This window comes from Eumetopias jubatus, unplaced genomic scaffold (genome assembly GCF_037043125.1).
Source record: "Eumetopias jubatus isolate StellerSeaLion01/CBP00866 unplaced genomic scaffold, mEumJub1_p1.0 scaffold_5, whole genome shotgun sequence".
Taxonomy (NCBI): domain Eukaryota; kingdom Metazoa; phylum Chordata; class Mammalia; order Carnivora; family Otariidae; genus Eumetopias; species Eumetopias jubatus.
This window is the reverse complement of record NW_028274811.1, coordinates 53220953-53247745: the sequence shown is the minus strand read 5'-3', so window position 1 is coordinate 53247745 and position 26793 is coordinate 53220953. Positions and strand designations below refer to the sequence as shown.

Sequence of the window (26793 nt, the reverse complement as noted above, 5' to 3'; positions counted from 1 at the left end):
AAATTTAAGAACCAGTACTCAGTATGTCAGATATCACTTAAATAGTTACAAAGAATTTCACTTTTTTAATAAATATTGAGGTAAGTACCTTCTCAGGGAAATGTATGAGGATATAAACATTAATCTGATATTGTCTCTAATCTCAAGTGGCTTAAAGTCTAGTGAGGGAAATTAGTCAGGATATACCTAGATAAAAGGAATAAACACCATTACTAAGGTATAGCTCAAAAATTATGGGAATTGGGGGGCCTGGGTGGCTCAGTGGTTAAGTGTCTGCCTTCGGCTCAGGTCATGATCCCAAGGTCCTGGGATTGAGCCCCGCATCGGGCTCCTGGCTCAGCGGGAAGCCTGCTTCTCCCTCTCCCACTCCCCCTGCTTGTGTTCCCTCTCTCTGTGTCTCTCTCTGTCAAATAAATAAATAAAATCTTTAAAAAATAATAAAAAAAATTATGGGAGTCGGGAGGAAAAGGTTACTTCCAGGAAGGGATTCTGGGAAGTCTTCCTAGGAAAGATGTCCAATTTGAGCCTGTAAGTACTAATGGGAAATCCACGCAGACGGCGGAACACCAAAGGGTAAGCAGAGGTGCAGCGGGAGGTCAGGAAAGATCATGGATATGAAAGGTATGTTATGAGCGTTTATGAAACCATTAAAGACAAGTTCCTGGGTGGGGTTGGGAGGATTACATGGAGGGAGTGGGGGAACAAGGAAAACCCAGAGGCAAGAAGCCTAAAGAGGATTTCAGGGAAGGGAACAAATGATAAGACCAAGGGGTCGTAGAGAGTGAGAATCTGGTCTCTCAGAGGCTAGCGGGACCTCCGAGTGCAGGGGGTTTAATGGAGAGTGAGCAGTCGGGAACGAAGGTCCTGAGCCAGTTCTTAAGGAGTCTGATCAGGGGAAGGAGAGAAGCTTCAGGGAACAGGAGAAGCTAGAAAAGGTCCTTTTCTTTTGCCATTGCTTTTGGTGCTTTTTCTTTTTCCTTTAAAAACAGAAGTCAACATGGTTATTGGCTGTGAGAAAAAAAAAAAGTAGATGAGAAAATATTAAAGTAAGAGACAGAAAAGGGATAGATGATGAGGCACAAAGGAGGGGTTGGCGTGAGGATTATAAATGGCAAGTTTAGCTTTGGAGAGGAAGAGGGACAGTTGTTTCTGGGATAAAAGAAGGCGAAGTCGCAGTGTGTTTAGTACAACAGTGCTCACAAACAGCCTGATTTCTTCAGTGAAGTATGAAGCAACAGCTTCAGTGCAGATGTGGGGTTTAGAGTTCACTTACTGGGGAAAAGATCAGAATAGGCCCTATGGAGACTGGTACACAAAAGCAGTTAGAAATTTTTCTCCAATTCCAAGAGATTCATAAGAATAGAGGAAGGTTAACCTTTCCCCTAAACTTCCTACTGGAGTGAAATGGAAAACAGATATGCTAAAAGAAGTGGCTAAGTTAAAGAAATATTGATGTTAAAACTTTTAAGAACAAAATAAAATAAGAAAAGGGAAAGCATTCAAATGCCCTTCAGACATTTGAGATTTTTTTTTTAATCACAGGCAGGTACTTATTCAAAAATATGGACACTTTTAATTTTAAAAAGACCTGTTTTTTAAAGCACTTTAAGCTTTAGGTTCCACCGGAGCAGAGACCCTACCTCGTTTTATTTACCAATACAGTGCTTGGTTTACAGTAGGTCCTCCATAAATATTTGTTACATGTTGATTGTTAAAAGCTACACAAACAGAAAGAAAGGGCAAAGAATAAGCATGCAAGGGGTGCCTGGGTAGCTCAGCTGTTAAGCGTCTGCCTTCAGCTCAGGTCATGATCCCAGGGTCCTGGGATCTAGCCCCGCATCGGGCTCCCTGCTCGGTGGGAAGCCTGTTTCTCCCTCTCCCACTCCCCCTGCTTGTGTTCCCTCTCTCGCTGTGTCTCTCTCTGTCAAATAAATAAATAAAATCTTTAAAAAATAAAAAATAAATAAAGTTTAACAACAACAGGGGCGCCTGGGTGGCTCAGTCGTTAAGCATCTGCCTTCGGCTCAGGTCATGATCCCAGGGTCCTGGGATCGAGCCCTGCATCAGGCTCCCCACTCAGTGGGAAGCCTGCTTCTTCCTCTCCTACTCTCCCTGCTTGTGTTCCCTCTCTCGCTGTGTCTCTATCAAATAAATAAAAAAATCTTAAAAAAAAAAATTTAACAACAACAACAACAAAATAAGCATGCAAGGTGACAGGTCTATAGTGGGTTGAATGAAGGCCCGCCCCAAAATATGCCCACACCTGAATCCCTAGAACCTTTGATTATGACATTATTTGGAAAAAAAGTCTCTGCAGATGTAATGAAAGTAAGGATCTTCAGATAAGATCATTCTGGATTATATGGGCAGGCCCGAAATCCAATGACAAGTGTCCTTGTGAGAGAGAGAAGAAAAGACACAGACACACAGGGGAGAAGGCTGACAAGGCAGAGATCAGAGTCACAGAACCACAAACCAAATGAGCACCTGGAGCCATGAGAAGCTTGCAGAGGCAAGGAACAGAGTCTGCCTTAAAGCCTTTTGAGAGAACCTGGCGCAGTTGCTACCTCGATTTCAGACTTCTAGCCTCCAGAACTTGAGAGAATAAATTTCTGTTATTTTTAGCCCCTCAGTTTGTGGTAATTTGTTACAGTAGCCCTAGGAAACTAATACAACTAATACAAGGTTAGTACAACTATACAAATTATAATACCAGATTAAATGGGCTGGCTTCCCCTATAAAACAAAAGATCATAGAGTGCCTGGCTAGCTCAGTTGGTTAACCTTAACCTTCGGCTCAGGTTATGATTCTGGAGTCCGAGGACTGAGTCCCGCATCAGGCTCCCTCTTCAGCAGGGAGTCTGGTTCTCCCTCCGACCCTCCCCCCTCTCATGTGCTCTCTCTCTCTCAAATAAATAAAATCTTTAAAAAAAAGATCATAGTAAGAATTAGGTAATAGAAGGACTCTGTGTGCAAAAGTGAGCAAAGCTGAAGTTTCTATTTAGATAAATAAAGCACAGATGGGCAAAGTCACTACATAACAATAAGATACAAAATAAATAATAACAACTATATTGATAGAAAATAAAGATAAGATACAATAATTGCAAGTGAAGGCTAATTCATTAGACTATTACCAAAAACACTACAAACTTAAGAAATCCAGTAACAAAACATAAACAAAGGAGAAGCATTAGTATTATGAAATATTTCAAACATGCCAAAAAAAGATTACAGAATAACAAAATAAATATCCTTTAACCTAACATCCAGTCTTAACAATCTTGACCTTTGGCCAAATTCACTTCAGCTTTTTTTTTTTTTTAAAGATTTTATTTATTTGTCAGAGAGACAGAGAGAGCACAAGCAGGGGGAACGGCAGACAGAGGGAGAAGCAGGCTCCCCACCGAGCAAGGAGCCCAATGTGGGACTTGATCCAAGGACCCTGGGATCATGACTGAGCGAGCTGAAGGCAGCCGCTCAACCGACTGAGCCACCCAGGCGTCCCCACTTCAGTTTTTCTTTTTTTAAAGAAATATAATATTTCAGGTAGGGGTGAAGCCTTCTGCCTGACCCCTTCCTCCTGCCTCCCACCTCGAAGGTAACCACTGTTCTAAAGCTGAGTGTATTATTTCCATGTACATGTTTAAGACCTAAGTAACAGATTGTTTCATGTATTTAACATTTACAAACAAAGCAAGTGACTATGCATTTATTCTACTATTTTTACTCAACTTATTTCCTGAGACTTAACTTACGTTGATGCATGCAATTCTAGTTCATTCATCTGAACAGCTAAAAATCATATTACTCATCTCCCAGTAATGGTCACTTAGGTTGTTTGTTAACTTTTGCTGTGTTGATGCTACAACAATCTTCCTCGCACCTGTCTCCTCATTTAGACACCAAAGTGCCTCAGAACATAGTCCTAAAAACGCAATTACTCAGTGCCCTTTCTTTTCAAAAACTCTTTTCCTTTGGTGAACAGCCTTTATGACAGTATAAAACTATGCCGATAATTAAGAGAATAATCTGAATGGAGATAACCTTAAGGCACTTTCTGTGGGGAAAAACCTAAATTCTGTATTAAGTTGCGTTTTAAGTCATCTCAGAATACCTAGTTGGCAATGGCATTTGGAGCAAAGAGGAGTACATTTCATTAATGAGAAATTACCTGTGCAATATTTTGAGAAGACATAATTGCCTGGTTATAGAATATACGGCCAAAGTGATCTCGATCTGGAAATATGTCTGCTTGTCGAGGTAAGTTTGCCCCTCCTGAATCAACTGAAGACAAGGGAAATAACAGAAGTAAGTACATTTGAATGAACAAAATACCCTGCACACAGAGAGACTTGTATCAATGACAACAACAGTTCTTAATCACATTCACAAAAAACTTGCCCTACCGTTCTCAACTATTCTACAGCATCTTTCTCCAGTCCCCCAACATAGCCAAAAAAATTCACTGTTTTCCTCAAATCCATTAGGATCTCCTCCCTGTGCAAAATTCCACTTGAAACGTTTAGGACATTCTCTCCTTTGAGGACAAGCTAAAGCCCCAGAAACACTGTAAATTCTTAACCAGTTCAGCTAAAAAAAAAAAAAGTGTCTTTCCCTCTTTTAAACCAATACAAAACCATCTAGAGAATTCATGTGACAATTCATCACAGACTGCTTGGGGGACTGTTTTTACTGCAGAGCAGAGTGGGGGCTAAGAATGTCCACTGAATTTGGAACAGAGTTTGATGACTTCAGATTGTGTGATTCCTGGTGTGTTTCCTAGCCATTCTATGTCTCGCTCTCCACACCTATGAAATGAAGGGGACAACAGTAGCTCTCCTAAGGAGCTGTTCCTGGGATGACATGAAATAAGGTATAAAAGGTAGGTAAGGTATTAGTTCAGCACAGTGTGAGTGCATATAGCAGTGTTACACTAGGTTCCTTCATTGTTCTTTAATACATGACATCCTGTCTCCAATTCATTCAAGCTTGCCCAAGACAGGGACAACATAATACTCTTCACTCCAACCCCTATGGTGTTTGGCATAGCACCTGGAAGCATTTAGGCCTCATTTGCTGTTTTCTATATATGCAAAAAAAGTTCATACTGTGAGTCAAACAGGTAAGTTCACTTTTGCAGGAAAAAAAAAAAATCTCTACATTAGTACCTGTTCAAATACCCACATAAATAAACAATATACATATGCTGGCACTTCACCAAACTAAACCAAAATCCAGGCAGTGCCAATTTTAAACTGCCTTGCTTTCATGTTTCTTTTGAAATATCCTTAGATTTAAACGTATTTTAATTTCAAATATAAATTTACTTTAAGAATTCAATTTCTTAAAATTGCATTTGCTGAAATTATTCACAAGCATTTAACAAAGTACCTAGCACTCAAGAGATCCATAAATATCAGCTATTATTTTTTCATAGTTTGAACAACGATCATTAAGGTTAAGACAAAAAGAAAATACACAGAAGGAAAAAATCCACACACATGCAGAGGAAAAAAACTGGCATACATGAAAATACTGTCAGAGGTTATTCCTCAGTGATGTTATTATAGGTAGTTCTTATTTACTTTTTCTTCCAGAGTTTTTAGCAAAGAACACGCATTTATTTTGTAATTATAGGAAAAACCAACAGTTTTTAAAAATACCCATTGATAATGTCATATATAGCCTTCTAAACAGTACTGTATTTTACCAGCTAAAAATAGTTCATTTTATGACTCTTGTGACTTGCCCAAGTAGATGCAGGGGAGTCTGTTTTGCATTGCAATTTCTTGCGCCCGTAAGTGTTTCTTCACAGTCACTGGGTAGTAGGAACCTCCTTTGATGGTGGCATCATTGGCAACAATAATGCATTCCACTCTGAAAGGGAGAGATTTCATTACAAAGAGAATTTGAGAGACTTCTTCAAAGTTAAAAGGCCAATTACATCTCATTACAAGACACTCCAAAGCAACCTTCGACTTCTAGTACATTTCACCACTGACAGTCATTAGCAGACAATCTCATGATACAAAAACAAGCTTTAATCACAGTTCACATACTTATATAATGATCACTATGAACAACTTTACAAACTCATTCTTAATTTTTAGTCATCAGTCCTGTGGGCACCTGAGTGGCTCAGTTCGTTAAGCATCTCTCTCTGTCAAAAAATAAATAAAAAAATCTTTAAAAAAAAACGCGCACTTTATATTCCTTATAATTCTAAAAAGTAAGTCACTGAGTCCCTGTTGAAAATAAAGTAGGGAATAGCCCCGGATCAGTGGCCTCAGGTAGTGCTGTGCTGCTCACATTAAGGGATGTGACCAGCAGTGCTCACAAGATAAAAGGGCTCGTCTCCTTAGAGCATCGATCTTACTGCTAGAAAGCACTTTTCCATATTACAGTTAGCATTTTAAAGTGGGATGCCAATTCTTCATGACTTTAGTAAATAAACCAGACTTCAAAGGGAATTTCAGCTTCTGGCAGGATGGTGGGGCTATGATCTCACACCCCCAGAGTCTATTCATCCTCCCCTGCCCTGGGGGTGCTGCCCTAGAAAAGCTGAAGAAGCTCCAATACAGGAAAGGGGCTATGGAGTCAGACAAGCTATGGTGAAATTCTGGCTCTGCCACTTGCTAGACCTTCCACAAGAGACAGAGCCACTTGCCTTTTAAAAGGTCAGAGACATGGGGGCGCCTGGGTGGCTCAGTTGGTTAAGCAACTGCCTTCAGCTCAGGTCATGATCCTGGAGTCCCGGGATCGAGTCCCGCATCGGGCTCCCTGCTCAGCAGAGTCTGCTTATCCCTCTGACCCTCTTGCCTCTCATGCTCTCTATCTCTCTCATTCTCTCTCTCTCAAATAAAATAAAAATAAACAAAATCTTAAAAAAAAAAAAAAAAGGCAGAGACATGGGCACCTGGATGGCTCAGTCGTTAAGCGTCTGCCTTCAGCTCAGGTCATGATCCCAGAGTCCTGGGATCGAGTCCCACATCGGGATCCCTGCTCCGCGGGAAGCCTGCTTCTCCCTCTCCCACTCCCCCTGCTTGTGTTCCTGCTCTCACTGTGTCTCTCTGTCAAATAAATAAATAAAATCTTAAAAAAAATTTAAAAAAATTAAAAATTTTTTTTAAAATAAATAAATAAAAGGTCAGAGACATGATACAGAATGAAAAATAAAATTAGTCCACAAAAAGACTGCATTGTACATCTACTGGTTCTGCCTACCCAGAATCTATTATTTTGGCAATGGAATTCAACTTTCTTTCAGAAAATGCCTCTTACTAATCCATGTGGTTTAAGTGGGACTGACCCCCAAAACCTATCTTCAAAGGTGTACAACAGGAAGCAGGACTTTCTACCTGGAGTCCATACCGTGGCTCAGTAATGGGCTTGGACCCCAAGCCTAACACCCCATAGGAGCTCCATGCCCTCTCTAGGTGTACTACTCCGCCCACATCCCCATGTGTCCACCAACTAGGAAGCTCTCAGAACCCAGTCCTCTTGGGTTTTATGTAGGCTTCACTGCACAGCCACGACTAACGAATTCACGGGCTGATTCACCCGCCAACCCCTCTCCCCTCCCCAAAGGTGGGGACTGGGGAAGTCAGCAGGATAGAAAAGTTCCAACCCTCTAATAACATGGTCAGTTCTCCTGACAACCAGCCCCTGGCCTTGGTTGGGGACCAAAAGCCACCTTCGTTGATATAACAAAAGACACCGTGACCATGCTCAACACTTCCAAGGGTTTGGGGAGCTGTGAGCCAGAAACTGTGGACCAAGACCAAAAATCTATGAGGAATAAATTTTGGTCATCTGAATGACCAAATACAACTATCTTACAAATCACAGTGTTATAGTAATACAATATATATTTATTATGTATTATTAGTTACTAAGACAAGGTAAAATATATAATTAAAAAAAAGTAATTGTGATGGTCCTATGTTAAGATACAATGGTCAAGGGATGATAAAAATAACAGTAACAGCCCATCCTAACATGGCACTTACAATGCACTAGGTGTCATTATAAGGCTTTAGATAATGAGGTATCCCATTTTACAGATGGGAAAACAGGCACAGTAAAGTTAAGTAACTAGCCCAAGAATACCAACCAACAAGTGGTAAAGCCAACATTTGAGTCTAGGCAGCCTGGCTCTTGAGTGCATGCTCCTAAACACTGCACCGGGGGAAGTTATGATTGGAGACCTGAAAGATGAGAAGGAGCCAGCCATTCAAAGAAACCAGGTGAAGAACACTTGATGCAGAGCAAACGGCTCAAGTATAGGCCCTAAAGCAAAAATGAGTTTAGTGCGTTCACAGAACAGCAAGACCAGGATGGCTAAAGTGTTAAGTACAAAGGTAAGGTGAGGAGAGCAGGCAGGGACCATCCCATATAGGACATGATTAAAAAAAACCGCAAATTTGCCAGAGAGAAAGACTGCAGCTCAGTCATTCTTCAGCCAGTTACTATTTCAGACAAAGAGCCCTTGATTCTAAGCTGGTTTATAAATTCAATACAAAAAGTTTTCTCACGAAATTTCTTGGGGTCTATCCCGAACTTACCATGGAGCCTCTCTCAATATACCCAGCACTACTCAAAAATATACAAAAGTAATAAAGGTATAAAAGCTTTTAATGACTTCGCGAATGACCGTGGCTCTGAGAAGATTCCAGACCTTCAACTCTGCCACCCACAACTGCTACTCTCAGTGGCAAGAGTATCAATTGTATTGTGTAACTCTTAAGGAAGGGAGTATTTCTCTTCCTTTTCTTGTTTCTTCCTCTTGTTTCATGACACCCCTCTCTGGTAGCTACTAGGATTATTCCATTTGATCATGAATTGTATTTTCCCGATTAAAAAAACCAAGGTACTGAGTGGTCAAGCAATTTGCTAAAGGTCAAACAGCTATAAAATGCTGAAGTCAGGATTCTAATTGAGGCTGACAACTGAACCCATACAATTCCTACGTGCAATTCAATTTCCTTCCAAGCTGAGAACTTTATAAACTAAGAACAAGGAACAAATAAAGAAAATGAAAACGAAAAATACAAAAGCATAAATAAGAATAAAATATTAGTATATGCACAGGAAAGGTGGAAAGGAATGCTCCAACGTGGTGACCATCATTATCACTGGAGATAGAGTTAATAGTAACCGTCCTACTTAATTAGGTTATTTCGTGATTATGAATTCAGTTTAGCTCTGCATGAAGTTTCTCATTTTTTTAAAGGTTTATTTTTAAGCGTCCCCTAAGACTCCAAGAAAAAAATGTCTTCACACTGGGTGAATATTAAGCAAATCATAGCTGGCAAAGAGCTGTGGAGAAGTGCTGGGGGTACAGGAGGGAAGAAGCAACAATGGCTAATGGCTATAGGTGCACCGAAGGCACGAATCATGGGGAGAAGGTGGAGGAAAACACACCATAAACCATTATGTGAGTCAAATGCAATTGTATCAGGCTCAGAGTCCAACCACCTAAGGTCCAAGCACAGCTTTGCCAGTGGCTTGATCTTAGGCGAGTTATTTACCTGGCTAAGCAGGTAAATAACTTAATTTATTAAGTAATTTACCAAAGCCTTAATGGTGATGATGACAATAATACCCATTCTCACAGAGCTGTGGTGACGATTAAAACAACTAATCAGTGGGAAGCGTTTACTACAATGCCTGGCAAGCTAACCTGACATGGCAAATGTGAGGCCATACATAAATATACACAAGTAAATTTAACTTCTACCAATCTAGGATTTCCTAAGTCCGGAGTGGTTCTCAAATGTTAGCATTCGAGAATCTTGAAGGGCTTTTTAAAAAAACACTGACTGCTGGGCCCCACCCTCAAAATTTGATTTAGTTACTTTTTTTTTTTTTTTTAAGCAAGCTCCATGCCCAGCATGGAGCTCAATGTGGGGCTTGAACTCAAGACCCTGAGATCAAGACCTGAACTGAGATCAAGAGTAGGGCGCTTAACCAACTGTGCCACCCAGGTGCCCCTGATTTGGTTACTTTGTAGGAAGATCTAGTGATCTATGTTTCTAACAAGTTCTCAGGTGATGCTGAGGCTACCTGGGGAGCACTTGGAGAACGACTCCTCTAGGACACTGGTCTTCACCCTATATGTGCAAGAGCCCACCTATAGAGCCTTGGAAAATGACATAAGCCAAGCCCACACCCGCAGAGTCTGATTAAGCAGGAATGTTTGGATTCAAGCCCCAGGATTTGTGCTATGGTTTCCCCTTCCCCCCCTTTGATTTTTGTCTCTAAAGCTCCACAGATAAATCTAATACATGTCGGGGTAGGAAGCCTCAGTCCTAAATAATGCAAATAGCATAAAACTTGCACATTCGCCCCGCAAAGCAGTGGGTGATGGCCCGTGCCTGTCAGTCTTCTTCCTGACCCATATTATCGAGTGTAACTAGAATACTCACCCTGATACTCTTCCAATGCCTGTAATAATGCCACCGGCCGGGACCTCCTCATTCATATATAACTGGTAACCTGCAAACTGAGATAATTCCAGAAATGGAGACCTGAAGGGAAGAAAGGATATCGCTTGAATTATAGTCATTTTTTTTAAAAAAAGCATATTTAAAAAGTTAAATATGGAAAAGATTAATGAGCCAATGTTTCAAGTATGCATGCTGTATATATATATATATATATATATATATATATATATATATATATATAAAACCTACTAAAAAAAAAATATTTAACCAAAATCTGGGGTGGATATTTTGAGGAATTACACATTATAGCCATACAATAGAATACTAGGTACCTATTTTAAGAGATGTTGTACAAATACGTTTATTAGTAGAGAAAGAGACTAGCACCTAACACTAATGTAAGCCCCCACCCTGCACCAGGCTCTCTTTTAGGAGCTCCAGAAACCTAACTCATTTGTTCCTCAGAACCACCTCCTGAGGTGGATCCTATTATGATCCCCATTGACTGATGATGAAACTAAAACACAGAAATTAGGTCACGTGTTTAAGGTCACACAACTAGTAAGGGGCAGAGCTGGGTTTTAATAAGCAAACTAATCCCAGGGACCAGGCTCTTCACCACTGTATTTATTACTCTACCTTTCACTTACTTAAACGTTCAGGATCCAGTAAGTGGTGGGGAAAGGGTGGAATAAAACACCACATTTAGGGCGCCTGGGTGGCTCAGTCATTAGGCATCTGCCTTCGGCTCAGGTCATGATCCCAGGGTCCTGGGATCGAGCCCCGCATCAGGCTCCCAGCTCAGCGGGAAGCCTGCTTCTCCCTCTCCCACTCCCCCTGCTTGTGTTCCCTCTCTCACTGTCTCTGTCAAATAAATAAATAAATAATCTTAAAAAAAAAAAAACACATTTAGTATGATTCCGTTTCTCTTGTAAAAAAAAAAAAACAGTGGCTAAGGGGCACCTGGGTGGCTCAGTCAGTTAAGCATCCAACTCTTGGTTTCGGCTCAGGTCATGATCTCAGGGTCATAAGCATGAGGTCGAGCCCCAAGGCAGGCTCCCCACTCAGCAGGGAGTCTGCTGCCTACCCTCTCTCTCCCTCTACCTCTGCCCCTCCCCCTGCTCATGCTTGCTCCCTCAATATATAAATCTTTAAAAAAAATGTGTCTAATATGCATATGCACAAGAACATTCCAGAAGGATATACACTTGGTGTTAACAGTGTTTGTCTCCAGGTTGGAGGTACAGGTGCATGTCATAAGAAATACTTTTGGAGTCCTCGTTCCCTTCTCTCCACATGCACTCCCGGCCTCCCGTGCCAATCCTTCAGGAAATCCTGATGGGTTAGCTGTCTTGACAACATGCCTAGAACCTGACATCCTCATCACCTCCACTACACTCTCCTAGTCCAAGTCACCACCATACCTCCCTTGAATCACTGCCACATTCCTCTAACTCCTCTTGTGCTTCTACCCTTGCTGCCCCCAGGCTACTCACAAAACAGCAGCTAGAATGACTCTTTTCAAATCTAAGTCAGATAGATCATAAGTCTCCTGTTCAAAACCCTACAAAGTCCCCTCACTTCACCCAGATAAAAGCCAAAATTCTTACACTGATCTACAAGGTCTTATGGAGTTGAACCCCATCTCTACTACTCTCCCCTTCATGCCTTCTTACCCCTAACACACTAGCATCTGGGGTTCTTGGGCATATCAATACATCCCGCACATTCCCACCTCAGGGCCTTTGCACTGGCCATTCCTTCTGTCTGTAACACTCTTTCACCAGTATCTTCAGGGCTCTCTCTCTTCACTCCTTCAAATCTTCGCTAAGATATCACCTTCTCAAAGAGGCCTACCCTAACCACCTTATTTAAAACTACAACTTGACCCTCATCTTCTCCCTTACTCTGATCTAATTCCTTTTTTCCCATAACATTTATCACCTTCTAATATACTATATAACTTAGCACATTTATCATTTATTTTCCATCTCATGCTCCTACAATGTAAACTCCAGTTGAGTAAGGATCTTTGTCTGTTTTGTTCACTGATGTATCACTATCTCCTAGGACAGTGCCCGACAGTAGCCTCTCAATAAAGATTTGCTGTTGAATATACAGAAGTTGCACTGTTCTTCTAGGCTTTAACTTATGTAGGTAAATATTGCCAACTCAGTCTTGGGAAGGACCATCTCTGTACTTTTCTTGCTATGATTGAATTATGTCTGTATCTGCTTGCCTCCTTCTCTAGACTTTTCCATTCTGCATTCTCAGCTCACTTTCTCCTTTTTCATTTGTGACCAAAACATTTATAGAACTATAAAATGGTACCCATTCTTATTATGAGATAGTGTGAATTTTACCTAGAAGTCTTTAACACTTTCTGTGGTTCTAAAATTACTGTCAACAATAAACATAATCCTAGAAGTAGTCCTCCCTTCAATATTTTTAGTTTCCCCCAGTTGTAACAGCATTCCTTTACAAGGCCTAACACATTAGCCCCGACAGAGTTCGTAAAAAGCCAACTTCTCTAGACTATAGATTACTCTTATGGGAGAACTACCAAGATTTCTGATTAATGGCTATGTGGCCTATATGTTGTACAGAAGGTCCCAGTGATTTAAGGGCTTTTTGAAACTAATTATGACTATAATTTATATCCTTTTGCTTACCTGATGAAACTTTGTTCTTTGTATATAATAAAATATGTATATGTAAAAAAAAAATTTGTTGTTGAATCTTAGGGTAAGAACCAGAATTTAAAATCATTTATTTATAAAACTGTCTAAGAGAGTACCACAGACTAGAGAACACTGAGTTAGCACTTGGGATATACGAACCCTGGGTCTATAAGACTGTCCACTCTTTCTCTGGCTAAAAGTTTTCCTCTTGATTTGTGGAGTTCTCGGGCTTTCTCATTACCTCCTAAGATAAAAACATGATTAGATCAGACTGACATCATGTAAGGTCTCCAATTAATTTAAGGCTAGAAAAACATAAAACAGTGCAAAATATAGTGCTTTTAAAAGTTCAATATATCTTCTGAGAAACAGCTAATTTTCAGATCATTCACTCAACTTACAAGCTTTAGTTTCTGAAGTAAATAAACTAGAATTAAAAAAAAAAAATTGATCCCTGATTTCATAGCATATCATACATTTTCTGAATTCGATGGTAATTACTTAAATAACCTAGTATCTTCTCTGCAACTCATACACTATAAATACTGCCTCACCTACACCACATTTATTAAATACCTGCCACAAATACCTAGCACTCTGCTACATACTATATGAAATTTGAAAAATTCCTACCTTCATTTGTTCCAGGTAAAAAGCACTATTTTAGAAATGACCTCCATGATGAGCACAGCAGGACTTACCTAAAGGTAAGTGACCCCTAACTTTTTACACTGTCTCCAAAGAGGAGAGAGTTGCACACCAAATACATCAGTTAAAAAGTCCAGTTTTGTTAGCATCTTCAGAGATTGTCTTCGATGTTTCCTGATGTTGTTCTAGACCAAGAAAATTACAGTTGTTGAAGAGTCCATGAGGTCACCAGATGAGGCTGCTTGAGGTGCACAGCACACCAAACCTCCCCCAGACTGACAGCGGCCGGGCTCAGTGTCTTAGGAATATCGACAAGCCACTTCTCAGAAAGTCAAGGTATCAGATCAGAAACAGAAGGATCACACAGTACCTTAATGTTTAGTTTCACTGCTGCCCACGAATTTCATCTTAATTTGCTCTCAAGCTAATGAAGTGTTCAGCTATTTAAGAAAGCTATTTCTTTGGGTTTGTTTTTTGTTTTTTTTTTTAGGTGAGAAAACAAGTTCTTATCTACTTCAAGCTTCCAAGTATTATTTTTCAAACCAGGCCTCTTTACTCTAAGGGGATTTTTTTTTTTCTGAAGGGACGGATGGCATATCTCTAAGATTATATCTGCCTTAAGCTTACCAAGAAAATTTTATCACATATCTAACCTTCTTTTAAAATGAAAATAATTCTGGGAGGCAAAGATTTAGTTCCAAAACAGTGTAATTAGGTCAAATCACTGTTCTCTTTCTCCCAACCACTCAGAGGAAATGAGCTCCTCTACTGAGGTGGGTTTGGGTGTAGGAGGTGAGGATATATGAAAGGAGGGGAGATACAGGTTACCAAGGGACAGAGGAAACTTCTGGAAGAGGCACATTATCTTTATTGTGGTGATCATTTCACAGGTATGTCCATATGTCAAAACTCAAATTGTACATTTTAAATAATGCAGTTTATTGTATGTCAATTATACCTTAATAATAGTGTTTAAAAATAAATACTAAAAGAAAAATGAGCCTAAGGCACTGAAAGAAAAGCCAGGCCTTGCTGAGGGTCTTTAGAGAGTCAGGGGACATAAGTGCCTGCAAAGGGGTGGCCAGAGGGTCTGGAATGTCACAGAGGTGGTAAGATATACGCATATTCTTTCACAAGGACTTAAGACAAAACTGCTCTTTCTTAATTCTGCCTAGAGTCTGAATTTGCAATGTGGAACAGCTACTGAATTCTGGTTTTGTTAGGAAAACCCAGAAACAGGGCTATCCTTGATGCAGATTCTCAGATCACAGAATTAAGCTCCTCGGGCATTTAAACTAGCCTGTGACAGGACATCTGGATGGCTCGGTGGGTTAAGTGTCTGCCTTTGGCTCAGGTCATGATCTCAGGGTCCTGGGATCAAGTCCCACATTGGGCTCCTTGCTTGGCGGGGAGTCTGCTTCTCCCTCCCCCTCTGCCTGCTGGCCGTCCCCCCACTTGTGCTCTCTCTGTCTCACTCTCTGACAAATAAATAAATAAAAATTTTTAAACATAAAAAAATAAATAAGCTAGCCTAGGATATGTAGATAGCCACAGAAACAATGTGACACCGCACATCAGTTTTCCGAAGATTATTCTTAAAGATTCTGTGCTATCTCCGTTTCCACAAACTCTGGGATAAAAAAGCCTGTTTCCTTCAGTCTCGTATACCATATGGCACTGATTCTAATATACACATTTTGTTCACATTTTAACATTCCTGAAATCAGGAAGCATTTTACAGTTTACAGGATCTTTTAATCGCTGTCAGCTGGGGACATCACAACACATCTGTCCACCAGTGCCTGCACAGCACAAATGTCACTTCAACTGTACTACATGCATTGCTCGAACTATGTGCATCAAGGGGCGCCTGGGTGGCTCAGGCGGGTAAGCATCTGCCTTCGGCTCAGGTCATGGTCCCAGGGTTTTGGGATCAAGCCCTGCATTGGGCTCCCCGCTTCTCCCTCTGCCTGCCGCTCTCCCGCTTGCGCGCGCTCTCTCTCTGTCAAATAAATAAATAAAATCTTAAAAAAAAAAAAAAAGAATCTTATTTTGGAAATGGCTTTCAGTTTCAAGTCACATAGCCTTCTAAAGTAAACTGTGACACTGACCAATAATGGCACAGTCAAATTCAACGTGGTATTTGTTTATACATTAATATTTTACATTCCCCACATGATGCAATTTCTTCCAAGCAAAAGGATGTCTATTATGTCCACAACTTAACAGAAAATAATGACAATCTGCAAATTTCTTAGGAAATCTCACTTAATTAGCAATAAACCCACACAGAAATTACTTCCAAGTTATATAACAAAATGCATAATTATGCAAAATAAGTACCTAGGATGAATGTAACGAACAGAAAATGTTTCAGTTGCTTCAGGCAAAACAAAAATTTCAGTGGATGCCGTGGCTAAAATAAACCATAAGCAATGCTTTAAAATTGATGAATCTGAAATTTAACTGTTGCCCAGACAGTTGGCAGTGCTATAGGAGCAGAAAAACTGGCCAAGTAAGAGGAAAAAATAAAATGTCAGCACACCAACAAATACACAGTCTTAAAGAGTCAAAGCTCGCTGCTACTAGTTTTTCCTAGAACAATAACTATCAAGGATCATCTTCATTAACAGCATAAAATGAAGAATAAATGAATGTTTACCTAATCTTATTTCCTCCGCTCGTTCACGGAGTTGATTTACTAGTGCTTTCATCTGTTCATAGTTTTCCTAAAACAGAAAAAAAGAAAGGAAGAGTAATATTAGAAAGCAATTATTATTATTTTTTTCTTTTTAGCCACAGTAAGTTGATGAGAACACCACATGCCAACCTCATGTGGCTTCACACAGGGCCACCCCCCACCCATGTGGCCTCTGTGTTGTGTCACTCCATTGGATGGAAAAGATGAATTCCTGCCTGTCCATCTTTGTCCAAGCTCCTCTTCCCGCCATCCCTCTCTGGTCCACGTATCCAAATCTTACCCTTCTTTAAAGCATAGATCATGTTGCCTCTCCTCTCTAACCCCATTTCTGGTCATTTCTACTCATTTTAGCATCTTTCTTCCATAAGCATCAACTGAACTTCATTGATTTCTATTTGTTTCCCTATTTTAAGGAACATAAGCCCTTTGAGAGTTAGAATGCCATCTTACTTTTCATGTCCCTTCAATACCTGCCCCAAGGAGTTTCTAACCAATGCAGAAATACTTGCTTACTGATAAATTACTCTTAAAAGCAGAGCCCAGGGGAAAAAAACAGGTCCTATTTTGTTTTAAAAGGGAACAAAACTCTATGTTTGCACGTCTTTAGAAATTCTGTAGAGAATATACAGGAGAATATACACTGTGAGAGGTGGATAAAGGGTAGAGGGCCTAACTTTTTGCTGTTCTGTAAATTTTGTCTGATCAGCTCATTACTTTAGACCAATAAGTCGCAAGTTATTTTTGAAAATTCCAAGTTGAACCACTAACACATTTTGCTCCCCACAATGTCTTTAACATCTCTGATTTAATTCCTTTTCCATGACACAGTACTACACAGCTTTCCAGCTGTTCAAAATTAGATGAATTTACAGTCTTTATAGAACTCTAGTATTTCTTATTTTCTACAGCTCTAAGAGCTCCCAAGGTCAAGGTTTCTGCTACATTCTCTTGCTCTGCAAGATCCAGAAGACAAAAAAGAGAGAAGCAAGCTACTGTTAGGGAAAGAACCTTTGCCCTGGAGTAGGGAGGTCCCAATCACAGTCTACTAGCCCTGTGACTACCTCCCTTCAAGGCCCACCAAGTCCTGTCTGTCCAAGGGCAGACAACCTGCCAACAACGAACTCCAGAATCTGCCTAGAACATTGTTTCCCAACCTGGGCTGGACACTGGAATCACTGGGAAGCTTTGAAAAATAAAAACAAAAATAAACCCCAGAGATTCTGATGTCATTGGTTGCAGGTATGGCCTGGGCATTAATCACTTTAAGTTCCCCAAGGATTCAAATGTCCAACCAAAAGCAGAGCAACGCTGGTCCACAGTCTCCATTTCTGAGCTCTGCTCCAGGCAAACTGGAAACCTACCAAAAAAGGGGATTTAGTAAAAGGCACAGTTCTTTAATCAACAGAACTTTTTCAGATTTCCATAGTGTTTGTTGATATTAATAGCATGAGGCAGTGAAAGCCAAGACTTTTGCTCTTAAGCCTAGGTTACAGATCCTGTTTACTCACATTTAGCCAATTCAGAAACTCCTAACTTTATGAACTGCCTCAGACTGAAACAGAGCTCTGCACCAGGGCACGTCTGTCCCGCCCGTCACCCAGGGGTGGTACTGCAGCAACGTGTATAACGCCACTTGAAGGGCATGAAGAGATTTTCAGCAGCCTTTCAAAACCCAACATCCCAAGCATAAAGGGAGCTACCTCTGTCCCAAGAGCCTCCTGGGCTGAGAACGAGTCCTAGTAAGCAGGGGCTGTGTCCTGAACTCCTTCGTCATCTGCGAGAGATCCAGCAGAGGGAGTTTGTAAGGAAAAGGCCTCCTTGGATAAACAAAACCGGGAGGCAGAGAAGAGCTCTGGGAGACGGAGTTGGTGGCCAACTCCCATCTGGAGCCAAAGGCCATCTTCTCTGTGAGGCTCTCTCATCTGACCCTGGGCTGCAGCTGCCACCCTGGGGCTCAGAGATGGGTGCTATTCTGGCCTCAGGCCCTGGGGTCCCTCTACCTGCTGCTCACCCCACAGGGTGAGGAAAGGATTGGATTACTATGTTGCTAAATAGAAAGGAAAGCAGATTATTTCACTGCACAGGCAAAGTTATTATTTTTTGCTTGTTTTCTGCTTCAGGTCTATCTTGTCAACTGCTACCTTTATTCTAAGGTTAAAAATCCACCACATAGGTGGCTTAGTGTTTCAGAGACCTTCCCCCCCCCCTTTTTTTAAGTAAGCTCTAGGCCTAACGTGGGGCTCAAACTCAGGACCCCAGAGAGCAAGAGTCGCGTGCTGTACTGACTGAGCCAGCAGGGCACACCTCAGAAACCCTGATCTTAAGAATCCCCGTGGATGGCGAAGTGCCTTCATCAGGGCAGGCAGCCTTCCCAAATGCGCCACTATTTGGAATTCCACTTCCAATCTCTGCCACTCACAGCTCAGCAATTTCTCCAATTCACAAACTGACTGATTCTGTGGTTTTTAACAAAAGACTTGCTCATTTTGAGTTTATGGCATTTCTCGAAAGGAACCTCATCCTGTTAACCCTTGTATCTCTTCACTTTTTAGTAATCATTAAAAGATAATCTGAAAAATGCACTGTAGGAAAAGAGAGGCCATGTATATTGTTCCACATGTGACTCCAAGGTCAATAAAAGGAATTTAATGAGGCGCCTGGGTGGCTCAGTCGGTTAAGCATCCAACTCAATTTCTGCTCCGGTCATGATCTCAGGATTGTAAGATTAAGCCCCGCATTGGGCATGCTGGGCATGGAGCCTGCTTAAGATTCTCTCTCTCCATTTAAGAAAGAAAACAGATGAACCTAGGGGAAGGGAGGGAAAAATAAAATAAGGTGAAATCAGAGAGGGAGACAAACCATAAGAGACTCTTAACTATAGGGAACAACCTGAGGGTTGCTGGAGGGGAGGGAGTGGAGAGATGGGGTAACTGGGTGATGGGCAATAAGGAGGGCACTTGATGTAATGAGCACTGGGTGTTATATGCAACTGATGATTCACTAAACTCTACCACTGAAACTAATAATATACTATATCTTAATAACTGATTTTAAATTTTAAAAATATAAATTTTAAAAAAGATTCTCTCTCTCCCTCTCCCACCCCCCTGCATTCACTCTCTCTCTCTAACATAAATAAGTAAATGAAGGAAGGAAGGAAGGAAGGAAGGAAGGAAAGGAATTTAGTGCCAATGCAGAAAAAACCTGAATACCTATTATCGCAGCAAGGTATGTGAAAGGTTAATACATTTACCTAGGAATAATCCTATTTTGTTAGTTTAAAATTGATAAAATGATGGGATGCCTGGGTGGTTCAGTCGGTTAAGTCTCTGCCTTCAGCTCAGGTCATGATCCCAGGGTCCTGGGATGGAGTCCCACATCGGGCTCCCTGCTCAGCGGGGAGTAAGCTTCTCCCTCTGCCTGCCGCTCCCCCTGCTTGAGCTCTCTCCCTCTCTCTCACAAATAAATAAATAAAATCTTTAAAAATAAATAAAGAAATAAAATTGATAAGATGAAGAAAAAATGTTTTTTTCCAGTGACATTATATGGGGCTAATTCTCAAGCAAGTCCATCCACTCATTATGACATACTATCTTCTGCTCAGTCTTGCTTAGCTCAACAGCACTAGGATACGAACAGACAGGTTAGAGCATGACAAAGTGAAAAGGTAGGGGTTTCAGCAACATTTTCAGCTCCCCTTAAATGGGGTTTGTCATTGTTGTTAATGGAAGAAAGCTGGGGCACCTGGATGGCTCAGTCGGTTAAGCATCTGCCTTCAGCTCAGGTCATGATCTCAGGGTCCTGGGATCGAGTCCCGAATCAGGCTCCCTGCTTACTGAGGCATCTGCTTCTCCCTCTGCCCCTCCCCCACCCCGAACTCCCACTCATGCTTGCGAGCTCTCTCTCTCTCAAATAAATAAATAGAAAAAGAAAGTTAACTTTCTTCCATGGAAATTTTCAAACACATACAAAAACAAGAAGACTAGCATAATGAAATGTAGCCAATGTCCTTCAACAATTAATTATCCATATGTGGCCAAAGTTGTTTCCTTCTTGCCCCGCACTCCCACCCTGAATTATTTTGAAGAAAATCCTAGACATAGCACTCCTTTTGTAGCCAGTGTTTCCAAATCTCCAAAAGATGAGGACCATTACTGAGTATCAATAATCTGTTAAAAACAGCAAATACCCAGGGGCGCCTGGGTGGCTCAGTCGGTTAAGTGTCTGCCTTCAGCTCAGGTCATGGTCCCAGGGTCCTGGGATCGAGCCCCGCATCGGGCTCCCTGCTCAGCGGGAAGCCTGCTTTTCCCTCTCCCTCTGCCTGCCACTCTGCCTTCCTATGATTCTTTTCTCTCTCTCTGTCAAATAAATAAATAAAATCTTTTAAAAAAAACAGCAAATACCAATTAGTGAAGACATTTCCTCAACTGGCAAATAGATGTTTTTTAAAGTTTGCTTATTTAAATAGGACTCTATGGAAGGTCTGTATAGCCACAATTGGCTGATGTTTCTTAAGTCTTTTCTGAAATTTAAGTTCTCCCATCTTTTTTTTTTGTCTTGATATGTTCTGTTTGTCCCATAGACTTTTCCCCGCAATGCTAAGTGTATCCTCCCAGTGTCCCTTAACAAGTTCTCATTCCCTTGAAGATTGAGAGGCTGATGGAATTCTGCTGCGCCCTTAGTTTCTTCCCCCACCCAGCTCATCAAGAATTAGCTGACCTCCCTCCACCTGCACTCTACCTCCCAGTCTCCTGTCAACTTTGCAAAACACAAGCATCAAAGTTTAGAAGTGATGAAAAATAGTTCCCACGTGCACAGAGAAAACAAGTAACTCTCTACTAAAGTGTACTTAAACCCAAGGTACAATCACTACAGGCTCTGACATCACCCAATTTAGAACAAAGTCAATCAAAACTAAAGCTAGTTATATGAGGGCTCTTTACCCTAGCTAAGCCAGCCTCCCAGTTAAGAAATAAAGGAAACTGTCTCTAATTGCCAAGGCTTTCTGAAGCACATGGCCATAAGAAGTGACAGTGAACAGTACATATTCCTAGCTACTAAGAAAACTGTGCAGAGAAACCGAACCATGGCCAGGGCTCCCATGTGCCATCTCCCATCCAAGGCATGGCTCTATCTTTCATTTCCCTCTTGTGGGTTGTTTGCATCAAAGTTTACTACTTGTAGGGGTGGCTAGGTGGCTCAGATGGTTAAGCGTCTGCCTTCGGCTCAGGTAATAAACCCAGGGTCCTAGGATCGAGCCCCACATCAGGCTCCTGGCTCAGCGGGAAGCCTGCTTCTGCCTCTGCCTCTGCCTCTCCCCCTGCTCGGGCTCTCTCTCTCTCTGTACCTCTCTGTCTCAAATGAATAAATAAAATCTTAAAAAAAAAAAAGTTTACCACTTGTAGGGAGAGGTCCCAGAAGACAAGGGTACACCTAAGTGAAATCTTTTAACATCCAACATATGAAGAACACATCCAATCTCTCCATACTACTTATTATCTGCGGCAGGCACTGAGAACTGCTTAGCCATATCCATTCTTCCCATCTTTCTTGATGATGAAATCCCACTTTTATTCAAGGTGACAACATGCCCCCGCTGAGAAACTAACACCCTAGCCTCCTTTTGTAGACAGGTGTGGCCATGGGACTTAATTCTAACCAAGGAAATATAGGCAAGAAGTTGTTAGGCATGACTTCTAGAAAGGCCTCTTAAAAAGAGAACAGGCAGGTGAGGGTGTCCTTTTGCCTACTCACCCTTCCTCCTCCTTTACCTGAACTCATACATAATAGGTGGCACTTAAGCAGCCACCTCTAGAGCATAAGGCAGATTGTACTACGTGTCCAAAATTCTTCTGTCCCTCTGGACCATTACTGAATATCAATAATCTGTTAATAATAGCAAGGTTCAGTGTGAGATTATAGTTCCCCACCCACACTCCATGAATCTGTCCATTTTACCTGCTTGGACCAGTGGAATGTGGGCAAAAGTGAAGTGTATCAACTGCAAGCAGAGGCTCTAAGAGGGACAGTGTTTCCATACTCTCCTCCTGTGCCCCGGCCTTCCATTAGGAGAGGAGCATCTCTCAGCAGCCACTGTCCCTTCTGCCTGGGTTCTGGAATCAAAAACAAATAGAGCAGACCTGCATCGGACGCACTGCCCAGGCAAGAACTGCCACAACGAACCCATAGATCCCAGAGCAAAAGGTAAATATTTGTTCTTTTGGACACAGAGATCTTGGGACTGTCTGCTATTCAGCATAAAGCTGGCTAAACAGATCCTGAGATGACGATGTGGAAAGAAGAAAAAGTTGCAAGAGCTGATATTTCTTGAGGGCTTATTATATCCCAGACCATGTTGTAAGTGTCACTAACTGTCCTGATGACTCTATGACATATGCAATTATTAATGCTACCGTACACCTGAGGTAACTGAGGCACACAGAGGTTAAGTAGCCCCAAATCACTCAGCTAACAAGTAGTAGAGCTGGAATTTAAACCAAGGCACACTAGCTCCAGACCCTTGCTCTTACACCAATATGTTACACTGTATATGCCCACTCATAAGGACTCCTGTTAACACTTTCGCCTATTTCCCTTCAGGGGTTTTTTTTCTCCGTGGAAATATGTTGTTAGTTTTTAACACACATGAAAGACTGGACCAGTGCCTTTTGCATCCTACCACAACTACCTCCCTAATTACTAGTGCACAGCCGAGACCAGAACATTAAATACCTGACACAGAGAAAGGAGTTATATGCTCAGGCCCACACTCCCTAACCCCTAGCTAACAGCCACCATCAAAAACAGACTGAACCTAAAGCCGAAAAAGATAGTAGACCAGGAAGCTCCAGGCCTTCATTCTCCACAGACACACCCCAAAATGACCCAAAACTGGCTAAAATAACCTTTTAGAAGCTCCAGAAAATAGTCAAAGGCCTACAGCAACCACAACACCCAGCCAAGAAGCCATATTCCAAATGGGAGGAAATCTATCCTCCGTACTGCCACCGCACTGATGATTCTACCACGTCCATAGGATTTTGCGGCTTCTCCACGTTAAGTTTCTTAGCAGACAGCCTGCAAAATGAAACGTGAATGTGACTTCTGCATGCAAGGCCCTCCACTATTCTCATCTACTCCATGAATTCCATACCCTAGTCATGACTTCGAAGTCCTCATACCCACTATACTCTTTCGTAACTTGCTTATCTATGTTCTCATAACTCCCTTAGTTTGTATAGTCTTGCCTTTCCTCCTCAGCCCTGAACCTGGCCAGCTCTCACCCAAAGATCAAGATCCAACTCACTCATCGCTTCCTATCTGCAGCTTTCTGTAACTACCTTTTCAAGCTTTAGACACCACTTATCATAATGCACTACAGTTACACGCTTTCTTGTCCATCTTCCCCACAAAATTATGATTCCATTCCTACACACCTATACCAAATACCTAAAATTCTACCTAGACCACAGAAGCCACTTAATATTACTGATTTAAACATTCTTTCCTGACCCCAGAAAAATCTAGACTCTTGGAAGACTCTAATTGGCTATTGTTTCTGACTCAGCCTGCTTATTTTCTTTCAATTTCAAGAAACTGTTTAAAATGTCTTTTCTGAAAGTTATCTGTACAATTTAAACGTTATCTGTATAAGCTCAGAAACCATGGAACAGGGTGAAATTCTCCAGCCCTGATACTTCACAAGCTGTTTCTTTGACCTTGCTATACCTCCCGATTCCAAAAAAGGCCATTCAAGATAGTGTGCGATAAGTACGTTCTATTAACAACTATTCAACTAAAGTCTTTGAAGCACAACCCAGGGTTATCTGTGCTAGGCCAGTGGTTCCCAAAGCTGGCCGCCGCCAAGTCCTGAGGATTTCATTAGGAATGCAAACACCAAGACCCCACCCCACAGACCCCAAAGGTCCAGCGTGGGGCTTAAAGCAGCTGTACACCGAACAAGTTCCTCAGCTGACAATGCTCAGCATTGTCAGGTTTTGAGAACCACTGATTTCAAAGATACAATGCACAGTGCCAGGGCTAAAAGTGAACTAAGATGTATTTGATTTGGAATTATCTTCTTTTGCAAACTTCACGACCTACGCTGCGTCCCAGAATCAGGACTGGGGGTTCCAGAGAAAACAAAAGAGCTGTTAAAGTGTGCCCACCCTCCACCTGCTTCCTAGTCGGGCCGGCACTGGCGGACAGGTGGAAGAGGACTCAGAGGCTCACTCAGGGGATTCCAGGCCCGGGCTGCCGGGGCGCTCACCCAGCCTACCTGGTAGATGGCAGAGCCCGAGTCTGGCTGGGTGCCCAGCGTGGCCACCAAGTCCCCGTGATAAGCGCGCGACCCGAGGACAAAGACGCGGGCGCAGGGCCGCAGGGCTGACTTCAGGGCAGCCCACATGACAGCCGGCAGGGAGCGAGGGACCAGCTCCAGAAAGGGTCCCGGGCACGCTGAGAGTCGGTTCTTTCCCCTCCGGATGCCCGGATTCGGGCTACCGCTCCGCTCTCCTCGCAGCCCCAAAACCGCCCGAAACTCCCAGATTCTCAGGCCGGCCGAGGCACGTGTCCGCGCGCGCCGGCCATAACCGGTCGTCGCTGCGCACCACGCCCCCTGAACTCAGCCAATCAGGGCAGAGGCGCAGCCCCGCGAGGTCCTGTCACCTCGCGAGCTCGGGAACTCCGCGGTCCGGAGGCGGAGCTACCTGGGATACCACACCTCCCCTCTCGGGGCTGAGCTGGCCCGGTAAGGTTCGGTTTCTCTGGCATCCGTCTCAGTTCACTTTTTACGTGCTGTTTTCTTCTTCCCCTGTTAATAGAACGGGACTGGGACATGAAAAATCGTATCCTTATATGAGAGCTGGAAACTGAACAGGCATTAAGCTGCCCTAAGAAACAAAACTCTTTAGAGATACATATTTATTCATTCAACAAATATTTCTTCGGTGTCTCCTGCGTCCATTGCTTTTCTGGCGCTGGGTCTTACAACTTCATGAGTCTTCCAACTTTGTCTTCTTTTTCATGTTTTCTCGTTTCGTTTTATTTTTGTTTTTGGCTATTTAGGGCCAGTTTCTTGAGATTCTGTATTATTTTTAGTATGGGTTTTTCTGTTTCTGCAAAAAAAAAAAAAATGTCATTGGGGTTTTGGTAGGAATTATATTGAATCTGTTGCTCACCTTTCCATAGTGTTGACATTTTAACAGTATTAAGTTTTACAATCCATGGACATGGATGTGTTCCCATGTATTTGTGTCTTCCTTAATTTCTTTTGGCAATGTTTTGTAGTTTTCATTGTGCAAGTCTTTTTTTTTTAAGATTTTATTTATTTATTTGAGAGAAAGAATGAGAGAGACCTAGAGAGCATGCGAGGGGGGAGGGTCAGAGGGAGAAGCAGAAGGAGCAGGGAGCCCAATGTGGGACTCTATCCTGAGACTCCAGGACAATGACCTGAGCAGAAGGCAGTCGCCCAACCGACTGAGCCACCCAGGCGCCCTTCATTGTGCAAGTCTTACACCTTAATTCCTATTTTATTCTTTTTGTATTTTATTCTTTTTAATACTATTATAAATGGAATTGTCTTTGTAACTTCCTTTTCAACTTGTTCATTGTTAGTGTATTAAAAGTGCACCTGACTTTTGTGTGTTGACTTTGTATCCTGTTACTTTGTTGAATTCATTTATTCTAACAATTTTTTCATGTGTGTGGGGGGGATCTTTAGGGTTTTCTACATATTCATTATCTGCAAAATATAATTTTACTTCTTTCCTTCCAGTTTGAATGCCTTTTATTTCTCTGGCTAGGACTTCCCTAATTTCTTGCCGAATTTCTCTGGCTAGGACTTCCAGTACTATGTTGACTAGCAGTGACAAAAGTGAACATTCTTTCCTTGTTCCTGATCTTCAAAGGGAAGGCTTTCAGTCTTTCACCACTGAGTATGATGTTTGCTGTGCATTTTTCATATGTGGCCTTTATGATGCTAAGGTAGTTTTCTTCTCTAGTTGGTATTTTTATCACGAAAGAGTGTTGGATTTTGTCAAATGCTTTTTCTGCATCAATTGAGACGATCATGTGTGCCTTTTTTCCTCTTTATTCTGTTAATGTGGTATATTTCAGTTATCATTCAGCATTTAATATGCTGCTGAATTCATTTCACCAGTATTTTATTGAGGATTTTTGCATCAACATGCATTAGGGATATTGGTCTATAAGGTTCTTATATCTTTGTCTGGCTTTGGTATCAGGATTATGATGGCCTCAGAACGGGTCAGGAAGTGTTATCAATTTTTTGTAAAAGTTTGAGATTTAGTTC

The 26793-nt window shown here is 41.8% G+C and overlaps 1 protein-coding gene across 3 annotated transcripts in view; it reads right to left on the bottom strand.

Annotated features, from left to right (window-relative positions):
- MCCC2 (methylcrotonyl-CoA carboxylase subunit 2) overlaps positions 1 to 25076 on the bottom strand; it is a 66375-nt gene extending 41299 nt beyond the window's left edge. For 2 of the 3 annotated variants that reach the window (XR_003607074.2, XM_028089648.2), the window contains exons 1-6: positions 24760 to 25076; positions 16443 to 16509; positions 13292 to 13376; positions 10431 to 10532; positions 5753 to 5880; positions 4175 to 4287 (exon numbers count right to left, since the gene is read on the bottom strand). Coding sequence is in view for 2 of the 3 variants with exons in the window: in XM_028089648.2 (XP_027945449.1) it covers positions 4175 to 4287; positions 5753 to 5880; positions 10431 to 10532; positions 13292 to 13376; positions 16443 to 16509; positions 24760 to 24888 (624 nt within the window). In the remaining variant the exon portion in view is untranslated. Of the gene's footprint in view, positions 1 to 4174; positions 4288 to 5752; positions 5881 to 10430; positions 10533 to 13291; positions 13377 to 16442; positions 16510 to 22439; positions 22578 to 24759 lie in introns of those variants that run through there. The other variant, XM_088023344.1, reaches the window with a different exon arrangement.
- Between the last annotated feature and the right edge of the window lie 1717 nt (positions 25077 to 26793).